The 11,956-nt window shown below is 57.6% G+C and overlaps 1 protein-coding gene across 1 annotated transcript; it reads right to left on the reverse strand.

Moving 5' to 3' along the window:
- Positions 1-82: 82 nt before the first annotated feature.
- On the reverse strand, positions 83-9,466 carry LOC102734213 (CAP-Gly domain-containing linker protein 2). The gene is made up of 6 exons (XM_081810427.1): positions 9,462-9,466; positions 8,812-9,103; positions 6,222-7,184; positions 3,908-3,965; positions 1,334-1,417; positions 83-259 (listed from the first exon to the last, which is right to left on the reverse strand). Exons 1-6 carry the CDS (start codon positions 9,464-9,466, stop codon positions 99-101), a joined length of 1,563 nt encoding a protein of 520 aa, XP_081666553.1. The 3' UTR covers positions 83-98.
- Between the last annotated feature and the right edge of the window lie 2,490 nt (positions 9,467-11,956).

Consider the following 11,956-nt stretch of genomic DNA (forward strand, 5'->3'; position numbering starts at 1 on the left):
CCCCACCCCTGCCCTGCCTCCGGAGCGGACTGGCTAATGTCAGATGAGCAGGGTCAGGGTCAGGGCCAGGCGGGTCGGCCACACCGCCCGCGGCTGACTCACCGCTCCTTCCGGAGCAGCTCCTGGCTGATGAGGACCAGCTGGCCTGAGGCGTCGTGGGTCTTTCGGGACATGGCTTCCAGCTCTGCCTCCAAGCGCCGCTTCTCCTTCTGGAGGGCATCCACCTTCTTTTCTCCCGTCTTGCACTTTGTCTCCAGTGCTGAGGGTCAGCCGTCAGGGAAAGCAGAGAGAGAGGGTCAGGCCCTCCATGGGAATCTGTCCCCGCTAGGGGGGAGCCAAGGCCTGGGCAGGGAGCTGGTTTTCTCAGGGGACCATGGTGACACACCCCACTGACCGGGTCTCTCTTGTCCTGCAGAGCCAGGCAGCAAAGGGCCAAGAGAACAGCTACACAGAGCAGGCCACATCCCCAAGCACATCAACACAGGCCCTTTGGTGTCGGGGGGGAAGCAGGCCACCCTTCCCGAGACAGGCCCCGGGCGTTGACAGTGTCCTAGGCAAGGGAAAGCTAAATCTTCACCTTAGCTTTGGAGAGGTCTGAGGTCAACTGCCCTTTGCGGGGACCAATGAGGCCACGTGAACATGATGGGAACTAGACAGAAGTGGGGGTAGACAAGAAGCAGGACCAGTTCCCAGAATCACAAATTCCACACCCGTGCCTCTCCCCAGGCTCCTCCTGTCCTTATGTCCCCCGTGTCTTGCTCCCTGCTGTGGCCAGCGTCCTCCCCGCCCCCCCAAGTCTGAAAGCTTGGTATTTCATCTAGAAAGGAGCCGGGGGCACATACACTCTATCTGTGTGACCTATGAAAAAGTCAAGGCGAGAGATGGGGCGCCTGGGTGGCTCCTGGGATCGAGCCCCATGTCGGGTTCCCTGTTCAGCGGGGAGCCTGCTTTTCCTTCTCCCTCTGCTGCTCCCCCCTGCTTGTGCTCTCTCTCTCTCTCTCTCAAATAAATAAATAAATAAAAATGTTTAAAAAGAAGTCAAGACGAGAGAGAAAGCTGATGGAACTTCAGAACACAGAGAACATAGAATTGGCTCTGGGGGAAGAAGGCAGCTGGGGTCCTCGATCATCTTACAGAAGATGTGGGGGCCACACTCTCCCACTCTCCGATGCTGAGGTGGAAGTCCATGCAGGTGGACTGGCCCACGTCACCCTCTCAAGGTAGAGTGGGAGAGGGCATGTGGACCCAGGAGCCAACCCAGTCCATGCCCCCCTAGCTAGCTCGAGGCCCCCATGAAAGCCCCCCGCATCTGCCCTGCGGGCGGGAGACTTACCACTTACTTGGGCCCTGAGCATCTCGGTCTGGGACATCAAGGCTGTCACCTCTTTGTCCCTCTTGTTCAGCTTGTCCTGCAGGCCTAAGGGAAAATGGAGAGACAAGGGGCCATAATGTTCCAGGAGCAGCGGGTGAGGGTGTGGCCCTCCCACAGGAAGCCCAAAACGAGGCCACACTGGCCTCCAGGGTCCAAATCCTTCCCCACACCACTGGGTGACCCACTCTGAAGAAGAGACTCCCAACACCACGTGGTCTTGGGCCATTTAACTCTTGGAGTCTCAGTTTACCTGCATGAAAAATGGGGATAATAATGGTGCTCATGTCACACAGCTGTGTGTGTTTGTGTTCAAGAGCCTCAGAACAGTCCTAAAAAGGATAATCTACGGAAAGTGCTAGAAACACATTGTTTCCATAAGTTACTTCATAAACGTACATATGATACCCATAAAAATACCAACAAGATTTTCGCTCTTACGGAACTACCTTAGCTGATTCTAAAATCACTTGGAAAATAAGCAAGACTAGCCGAGAGAGTCTGGCAAATGCTTCTTCAGTGAGTTAAACACAGAACATACGGGCACACCCCCGAGAACTGCAACAGGGACTGGAGATGTGCCTCCTCGTGCATGTTTATAGCAACACCACTCACAATAGCCGAAAGGTGGAAACAGACCAGTTTTCCATCAACAGGTGGAGGAAGAATAAAATGTGGGCACGTGATGGAATATTACTTGGCCATAGACAGGAACAGAGCAGCGATACGCGCTACGTGAGCGAACCTCGCGTACAGTATGCTAAGTAAAAGAGGTCAGACGTGAAAGGCCACCTATGGTATGATGCCATTTGATTTAAGTGGCCAAAATGGGCAAATCCATACACAGAAAGCAGACCAGTGCTTGTCAGCGGCTGGGGGGAGGGGAGCCGGCCGGGGGAGGGACTGACAATGGGCATGGGGTTTCCTTCTGGGGAGATGAACATGTTCTGGAACTAGACAGAGGTCGTGGTGGCAGAACACGGTGAACATACTAAATGCCCCCCGCCCCGAATTATTCACTTTAAAACAGTTAATTTTATGTTAATGTTGCATCAGTTAAAAAAAAAAAAGAAGAGTCAAAAGAATTTTGAAAACGCAGAGCAGGAAGGACTAGTCCTGCAGTGATTAAAATATAAATAAAGCTTAGGGGCACCTGGTGGCTCAGTCAGTTAAGCGTCTGCCTTCGGCTCAGGTCATGATCCTGGGGTCCTGGGATTGAGTCCTGCATCGGGCTCCCTGCTCAGCCCCTCTGCCCCTCCCGCTCCTTGTGCTCTCTTTCTCTCAATGAATAAAAAATGTTTTTTTTAGATTTTATTTATTTATTTGACAGAGAGAAAGCGAGAGCACAAGCAAGGGGAGTGAGGCAGAGGGAGAAGCAGGCCTCCCACCGAGCAGGGAGAGCCCGATGGGGGGCTCGATCCCAGGACCCTGGGATCATGACCTGAGCCGAAGGCAGACGCTCAACTGACTGAGCCACCCAGGCGCCCCTCAACGAATAAAATCTTTAAAAAAAATAAAAAATAAAAATAAAAATCTACATGGCAGGGGTGCCTGGGTGGCTCAGTCGGTTAAGTGTCTGACTCTTGATTTTCGGCTCAGGCGTGATCTCCGGGTCGTGAGATTGAGCCCTGCGTCAGGCTCCCTGCTGAGCGCAGAGTCTGCTTGTCCCTTTCCCTCCCCCTCTGCCCCTCCACTCGCTCTCTTTCTCTCTCTCTCTCTAAAATAAATAAAATCTTTAAATCTGCATGGCACACACGACCGTAAGAAAAGTCAAAAGACAAACCACAAATGGGGAAGAAAATGTCTGCAATGTCATATATAAAGAGTTTCTAAAAACCAACAAAAAGGAAACAACCTACTAGGAAAAAAATGAGCAAAAGATGCAAGTAGAACACTGGACATGAAGAAAGAGAAAGGCAAGTTGAAGTTGCACCAGATAACATCTTTCACCGCTGAGACTGGCAAAGATCACAAAGTGTGATGAAATATCTTGCTGGCGAGGCTTGTGGGGAAATACACTTTCAACCACAGCTGGTGGGAGTTAAAGTTGTTTGAGCCCCAAAGAGGAGAAGGTAATTTACTGAGGCAGTGTTTGTAATAGACAAAGGCTGGAAACAACCCACAATCCATCAGTAGGAAACTGGCTAAACACACGACAGGAGCTCCACATAAAGGATTATTCTGCATCGTGGAAGAGAATGTACTGATAAGGAACAGACTGGAACAGTCTCCAAGAGGCATTGTGAAATGGAGAAGAGAAAGGGGCGGAACAGCATGGGAGGCGTGACTGTGCTACCTAGGTGTTTGTGCATAAACAGCTCTGGAAAGGAACCCTAAGTCGGCCAACACCGTGCCTTTAGGGAGGGAACTCAGGCAACAGGGCACCTTTTGCCGGACGTTGCCCTTTCACCCACTGGAAGTTTATACCTATTTAAAAAATAAAGTTAAAGCCAAGCAAGTGACAAGGGGCTTAGCCCAGTGCCTGGCACTTCATAAACCCGAGAGCCCAGGGTCCCGACCAGCCCCGCGGCCACTCACCCTCTATAGTCTCCTTCATCCTGACCTTCTCCCCTGAAATGTCGTTGGACTCAATCATCTGAAAGAAGAGCCTGGTAAGGGGGACGCTCGGCCCCTGCCCCTGCCCCTGCCCCCCGCCCCAGCCTGCCGAGCCAGCACCCCTCACCCCCATACAGGCTGGCTCTCAAGGACTCGATACGGGGGCAAGGAGCACAGATGCTCTCCATCCTGCCCCCCTGACAACAGAGGACCCTCTCCCCCCCTTCCTGCTCCCAGTGTCTCCGAAGGCTGTTTGGGCAGCTACCCCGAGAACGCCTCCCACCCCTTTCTTTGTTGAAAACGTCTATTATATTAAACAGATGTCTCTTTCCCTGGGACGCCCACAGAGATTAGTCCTGAAAATCTGTTTCCATCATCATCCAGAGGCAAAATCCCCGCCTTGGTTTCTCATCCACAAAACAAGCATCGGCTGCCATAGGGCAGTTCCCGGAGCGACTTCAAGAAATGCTACTTCCTCTCCCTCCAAGACTTCTTTTTAATAATAAACCCAGAAGCCAAAGAAGAAAAGATCAATTAAGAAAAAAAAAAATCTGGATGGCAAACATCAGTAGGCTCCCCACGGCTCCTTGGAAAAAGTGTCCCGCCTCCTGCCCAAGCTGGCTGTCCTCTGGGCCTGCAGTTCGCCAGTCTAACACTGTGGGGCAGCACAGAGCTGAGCAGGCAGTCACCTCCATCAACCCGCCCCTCATACTTCTGTTCATACATCCCAAGCCCCCTTTTTAAGTCTCAGCCAGTTGCCCCTGCACCTAAACCTCTGCATCCGGGAGTCATGTGGGTCCAGACCGAGGCTCCATGTGTGTGGCAATTGAGAGACGGGCCTTCCTGAGGTCACTGCCCTCTCCTTGGCCTAAGGTCTGTGATTGAGGGGAAGGGGGGCATCCTGTAGAACCACAGCAGTCCAAAGCCTCCTCTGCTAAGGGACTCCCCATGCTCTGAGCAGCCAAGCGGGTTGCATGCACACAAGCGACCTCTCCCCTCTGCCCAGGATCCCGGGAAAGCCCTTGCTAAAAATGGTCCCTCCCGGGGCGCCTGGGTGGCTCAGTTGGTTAAGCGACTGCCTTCGGCTCAGGTCATGATCCCAGAGTCCCGGGATCGAGTCCCGCATCGGGCTCCCTGCTCAGCGGGGAGCCTGCTTCTCCCTCTCCCACTCCCCCTGCTTGTGTTCCCTCTCTCGCCATCTCTCTCTGTCAAATAAATAAAATCTTTAAAAAAAAAAAAAAAGGTCCCTCCCTCGGAGAAGGGGGCAGAAAGGCTGCCACAGTGGGACGCAAGGGGGGACATCGGCAGAGCTCCTTCTACAAAAAAGGCACCTGTCCTTGAAACTCCTGGAAGTTATTCTAGTGTAAATGCTCAAGGGGAATTGGACGCCCAGGAAGGCCCAGGGCCTGTATACAGGCAATGATCACGCTGCTCGCTGTCCTTCATCTAGGATTTGACTCATGTCATCCTGGGCACCCTCATTCGGCCCTCCAGGAGTGGAGCTGGGCTTGACCTCTCCCGCTGGTGGGCAGGAAACCCTGGGAGAGTTTCTGCCTCAGTCTTGCTTTGCTCATCTGTGAGACAGAGCCAACACCGACCTTGCAAGGGTTAAGGTAAGAAAAGGCAACGTAGGTCCGTGCACAAGGGTTTGGTGGTCAGAGCTACTCAAAAGGCCCTTCCTGGCTGGTGTGGACACAGCCCACACCACCCGAGGCCTGGGCCTCCCCAGCGTGCTGAGCTGAAGAAAGCCGAGCTGGATGTTTGGAGGACTTCTAGATTTGGACCAGAACTGATACTGTAGCAACAGACGCTCTAGAACTATGCCCCTCCAGCCTCCCAGCGCCCACTCGGGCGACCCCCCGACTCTGGCCGTTGGTTGTTGCTCAGTCTCAGCAGGACTGGCAAAAGGGGGCTGCCCTCAGGTCACCTAGGTTGGCGCTTGTGTTGGAGGTGTGGGACCCCCCCCGCCCCGGGGACAGGCAGGGCTTGCCCTCCACGCCACGCGAGCCCCATGGAGCTCCTGGTGCTGGCGCCCTGGGGAGGTCCAGGAGCCTGCCCAGTGGGACACGTCTGGGAGAAGCGGGGGCCTGGGGATTGGGAGGAAGCCTGTGCCCTGTGCTGAGGGACGCATCTCTCCAGGCCCGGGCTGTGGGGACCCAACTAGGTCAGCTCTGACCACCTTGGGTCCCACGGCCACCCTGCCCTACCGATGGAGGAATGAGGGGGGCCCTCTGTTCTCGCATGGGCCTGGCTGGGACGAAGGGGTCCGCCGACACTGGGGAGCCCGTCCCCGCACCTCCCCGCAGGAGAGGTGGCCGCCTACGTTGCCGTGCTGGGACAAGCACAGGGACTCAACGGCCTGCAGTCTGTTTTCGGCCACCAGAAGCCTCTCCCGCAGCCTCTCGGCCTCCTGCTTGCTCTGGGCTTCCGACCGCTGCAGCAGCTCGTGGTCCAGCATCTTCTTCTCAGCCAGGGAGATCTGCTCCTTGAGGAACTCGATGGCCTGCGCTTGGCCCCGATACTCCACGTCCAGCTTCTCCAGCTCGTGCACCCGCAGCTCGGCGTCGCGGCGCTGGTCCTGGGCCTCCTGCAGCTGCAGACGGTGCTGGCTGGCCTGCATCTCCAGCTGGGCCCGCCAGTTCTTCTGCAGCCCGGCCACCTCCTCCTGGGCCTCCTGCAGCTTCTGCCGCAGCCCCTCCTTCTCCTTGACGTGCATGGCGGTCTCGATGTCGTGCTTGGCCCGCAGGTTGCCCAGCTCCAGCTGGTGCTCCATCTTGATGCCCTCCATCACGGCCTTCAGCTCCCCGATCTCCTTCTGCTGGGCACCCGGGCCCGAGTTCAGGGTGGCCTTGAGGTCCTCCAGGGACTTCTGGTGGTCCGAGGCCAGCGAGTCCAGCTTGGACTTCCAGTTGTCCATGAGCCCCATGTTCTCGCTGGTGGCCTGCTGGACCTTGGCCTTGAGGTCCACCACCTCCTGGGCGTACTTCTCGTTGGCCGCCCGGAGCTTCTCCACCTCCGCCTGGTAGGCCCGCAGCGCCTTCTCGTACTTGTCCCGCAGCGCGCCGCTCTCCCTCTGGCGCTCCTTGCTGGCCGTCAGCAGCCGCTCCCGCAGCCGCAGGGTCTCGGCGGCCTCGGGGTGCTCGGCGGGCGGGGGGCCCGAGTGCAGCAGGCACTGCTGCAACTCCTCGATCTCGCCACGCCGAAGGTGCAGTTCCTCCTCCAGCTGCAGCACACGCGACTTCTCGGCCACCGTGGTCAGCTACCGGGGAGAGAGGGCGACGCGGGTCAGCGGGCCGGCGGGCCGGCAGGGGGCCGCGGCCGGGGGTGGGGGTGGTGGGGGCGGTTCGCGGAAGGGAAGGGTGCCCACCCCACCCAGGTGCCGCCTGTCCTTGGCCGCCCGGCCCGCCACAGCCTCCCGAGACACTCCCCTGGCTTGTAGCCTGGCGATGCAGGGACTCGATGGTCCCTGCGGCCCTGTGTGGCTTGGGACAAATCGGTGGTTAAAAGAAACCACCTGTTTGAGGGCCTGGCTTTCTTTAGGCGGGGAATTTTGCATTATCTGGCTCGGGGAGGGGCCCCAGCCGGAATGGGTCGATTCACTAGAAGGGCTGTCTGGAGGGGATGGCCGGAGAAAGGCCTGGTTTAATGCCGAAGGCAGAACAAAATTAATGCTCCCAGACCCGCCTCCTGATGGATAACTGAGATCAGAGGCTCCATCCTCCGAAAACCCACCTGGATCACGACAATCACGGCTGTATTTGGAAACAATACAAGTTTTAAATCTTTTCCTAACTTAAAAAAAAAAAAATTTGTTTCTGAAGGTGACCTTTAGTTCCTTAAGTCTGTTTTTGTCTTTATAATCAGGTTGAACCCCAGATCAAGGTGCCTCACGGCGGAGGGCTCCCGCCTGTCACCCCTGACCGGGTCGGTTTCTGCAAGCAGCGTCCGTGCACACGCGTGCGTCCCGCACAAGCACACACGGTCACCCCACAACGGCCAGTGTGTGCAGAGGGACCCCTGTGGGTCTCCAGACACGCACACACATGCACATGTTCGCTCGTGTGCTGAGGCCGACCTGCAGAAACGGACCGTGGCTCGCCCCAGCCCCCACCCTGCTCAGATGGTCTGAACCAATCACCGCGAGCCCGCTGTTGAGCTCCATGGTCAGAACTGCAGCTGGGCTGGGCGGGCCAGGTGCGGGGATGTGTGCACCTCCACGGGGGGCCGGCCCCGGGGCAGGCGTGGGGGGCGCGGAGGGCCAGCCCGGCCCAGAACCTGGCCCTGGGACTTGGTGGGACCTCACCCCCAGCAGAGCTTTCTCTGATCTATTGTAGCTCAACAGCCCCACCCCTGGGTTGACACAGAGTCTCATGCCCTAGGGACACCCCCACGGCCCCCAAAGCCCCAGGTCCTTCAGGCTAGCCCCTCCCGCCACCAGAATGAAGCCCCCCTAAGTTAGAGAAGCCTGGATCTGTGGTCCCCCGCCGACCTCCCGCCTTCCTCAGCCTCCCCAGCCTGGGGAGAAGGGAGCTGTGGATGGGTTGTCACCGCGCCTGCCCATATATAAGGGGCAAACCGTTCCCAAGAGGCCCCCCATTTCTGAACATGACAAAGCCTTGTGTTGGCAGTGCATGGGGACGGAGGGCGGGGGAGGGCCTCGCAGGACATTCCCAGCCGGTGGGACCATGAGCTGGGGTGCAGTCCCGAAGACCCCCTCCTCGCCAACAAGCGTCACGTGGCAGTGGAGTGGAAGCGTCCCTAAACCTCGACTTCCCTCCTAGAAGGGGCGCAAAAAAGGCGAAACACAACGAGGATAGCAGCCAAAGACAGAGAAAATAATAAAACAGAGAAGCCGGAGGAGGCGCCGGCGGCCGAGGCGGGGTTACCCTGTTGTCCGCTAATTCTCGGAGCAGCCGCTCGGCCTGCGCCTTCTCCAGTAGCAGGCTCTGCTCCAGCTCCCCGATGCGTGCGTGCTCCAGCTGCGTCTGGGTCTGGTCCACCCGGGGCGGGTGGGGAGGCGGGCCAGGGGAGAGGAGTGCGGGGCAGAGGAAGCCGGAGGGAGAGAGAGAGAGACAGAGAGAGACAGAGAGAGAGAGAGAGAGAGAGGCGGCGTCAACTTCCGTGAGCAAGACAGGAGAGCAGGTCAAGGACAGGAGGTGGCTCGGGGACAGAGGAGGTCTGGGGAGGTGGGCCGGGCTGGGCCCTCCAGCGGCCCCCCCCCCCACCGGGTCCCCATCTGGGTTTGTTTAAAGGCAGAGGAGGGGCTGCAGCAACCCCGCCCCCCAAGCCACCCCACCCTGAAGAGGGTGGTAACAGGGCAGCGGGCTCCCTCCTGTCACCCCTTGCGGCTCTGGGGAGGGGCCCCGCCTATTCCTGCTCCCCATCGGGCTGTTGCTCATTTTCGGCACAGGATCCTGCACACTGCAGGCCCCGGGATGGACGGCTCAGTAAAGGAACCCAGGACTCCTGGCCCCCCAGGCCTGAGCTGCAGGTGCAGGAACCAATTGAATGGGAAGGTTTTAAAAGATATCTCTACCCCATCGTGATTGTGCCGGCCTGGCCTCCCTGGTGGAGGCCAGGCTCTGACTCCCACTGCTCTGCCCCGAGCCCGGCGTGTCGGTGCCCATCCCTCAGGGCCCCCGCGGAGGATGCCTGGTCTCCCCAAAGCACAAGAACGCTTTTGTTCTAGCTTCCCACGCTAACAAAGCCTGCCGTTCTCGGGGCATCCAGCCTGGCATTTGGGTTTCTCGTAACAGATCTGCAAGGGTGGCAGGGGCCAAGGGTGCTGACTCCAGGACACAAGGGCAATCTGGAGACCAAGTTCATCGTGGGGAGAAGCCAGGGGTTCCTCCTCAGCCTTCAGCCTCCAGGAGAAGCGAGTTCCTGAAGGAACAACTAAAAAGGTTCTCTGTCTCTCTCTCTCTCAAGAGGGCAGCACGCCACAGTGCTAACAAGCAACCAGGCTCAGGCTCTTCCAGGAAATTACAGGCTGACAATGGTGTCTCGAAGTCAGCCCCTGGCAGGGGGGCGGGCGGGAAGCTCGTCCCCACCCTCCTCTCCCAGAGGGTGGGTACCGCAGCTCGGCCCAGGACCCACGCTAGGTGGAGCATGATCACAAATGATGACTGGTGGCTCCACGGATAAGAAAAAGCCCCCAGCCTCACAATTCCAAGTTTCACTTGGTATTCCCAAAAGGACTCCCCCCGCCACCGCCCTGCATCACCCCCTTTCCAAACTTTTAGCCTCCTGGTCTGTAGGCTGGGGTCTCCATGGGGACACGGGGGAATCCAGCGGACTTGCTTCAAGTGCTTGCTTAATTAGATAAATTCAACCACAGGAACGTGGGGGGATGGAAAACAGCCTCGAAGGCTACATTTTAGGTGGGGTGGATGATCGGGCTTTCCATCCGCTCCAGAGACACTGCAGTGTGCAGGATCCTGTGCCGAAGTGAGCAACAGCCCGATGGGGATGTGAGGAGTGGGGCCACCACGTTCCTGCTTCTCACGCTCAAGCTCCCGGGAGTTGACGTTCATCAACCCATGCCCACGGTCAAGGTGCTGGAGGCCGTGTAAGGGTGGATGCAACTTTTGTCTCGTGCGCTAACTTTACAACCCAACCCCCGCACAGAGGGTGTCTCGGCAGTCTCTCCATCTCCATGGCCGAGGGGGGCAGCCACAGACTTCCAGCAGCAACATGTATCATCGAAGGAGGCTCCCAAAGCGGGGGACCCCCACTTCCCTGCCGCAGCTCAAATCTGGGAGCTCAGCCAAGCCTTGCCTACGCCCCGCACCTGCCGCTCAGCCTGTCCTCGCAGACAGTGTGTCCACACGCCGGGGAAGAGCAGAGACACTGCCCTGGGATACCCCTTGGGTAACTGATGGCTGGAATTGTTATGTGGGGGAGGAGATTCCCCACCTGCACTAGGGGCTCCTGGAGGTCAGAGGCATGCGTCACTGCTCTTGACCTCTCTTTAGTCCTTACAGCGCACAGATCAACAGAGAGCTGCTTCTGAGTTCACGACCCTGGCGCTCCCTGTTACCACGGGTCCTCCCATGCAAGTAATCAAGTGACCCAATGGGTACTATTTAATTAACAAAATCGTAACACGTAAGCCCTGGATGATTGATTAATCAACAACGGCCAAATCCCAGTAAGGTCGAGCCCCCACTCGGATGGGAGAGGCACACACATTTTCACGGTGCAACGTGGCAAACATCCGTTCGAGAAATCAGAAAACCTGTCTCCAGCCTGTGACCTGGGATTCCCACCCTGGGAGAAGCACCTTCCCCGTGATCCTGCCCTGTTTCTGGCAGTGGGGACATAAAGGTGGATGAGACAGACAGGGTCCCCGCCCCCCAGGGGTGTACACTGCGGGGAGGGACGCAAACAATAGAGGATTTCAGGTTGTGGTTGGAGCTGGGAACAGGGCTCAGGTGAGGGGCGCAGGGGATGGACGTAATATCGAAGAGGCAGAGGTGGCCTCTCTGAAAACTACTGCGGAAGGTGAGGCCCGAAGGAGAAGCAGGACTCAGCACACGGAGAAGTTCAGAGGCAGACAGAGCTTGGGGCGTCCAGGAACATGGGTGCACAGGGCGGGGTCCCCAAGGGGCTCCTCTGGGCCACTCTGGAAGAGCCTACCTTTACCTGGGGTCATGGTGCCAGATGTGTGAGCAGGGAAGCAGCAGGGGCTGGTTTGCCTCTTTAAGACATTTGGTCAGCGGTCTGCTTTACAGTAACACGGAGAGGGGGCTGTGGGGGGTGGGGGGGAGAGCTGGAACAAGATCGGCCATGAGTTGATAATCACTAAAGCCCGCTGACGGGCCAGTGATGAGGGTTCATCGTACCTTCTTCCCTACCTATGTGTAGGCTCAAAATTCCCCAGTGTTAAAAACCCCAAAGCTGTATTTTTAAGGGTTATCTGGCTTCAGTGTGGAGAATGGGTAGCGGAAGAACACGGGAGGTGCCAAGTAGGGGCGGGCGCAGTTGTCCGAGGCAAGGTGCTGGGGCCTGGCCCAGGAAGGTGGCTATGGG

The sequence above is a fragment of the Leptonychotes weddellii genome, unplaced genomic scaffold (genome assembly GCF_054177405.1).
Source record: "Leptonychotes weddellii isolate Sample4059 unplaced genomic scaffold, ASM5417740v2 HiC_scaffold_2549, whole genome shotgun sequence".
Lineage (NCBI taxonomy): Eukaryota > Metazoa > Chordata > Mammalia > Carnivora > Phocidae > Leptonychotes > Leptonychotes weddellii.

Coding starts and splice junctions, on each gene's coding strand:
- LOC102734213 (XM_081810427.1), bottom strand. Junction 3,966..6,221: donor GCCACCTCTCCTGCGGGGAG/GTGCGGGGACGG, acceptor CTCTTCTTTCAG/ATGATTGAGTCCAACGACAT. Junction 1,418..3,907: donor GATGAAGGAGACTATAGAGG/GTGAGTGGCCGC, acceptor ATTTTCCCTTAG/GCCTGCAGGACAAGCTGAAC.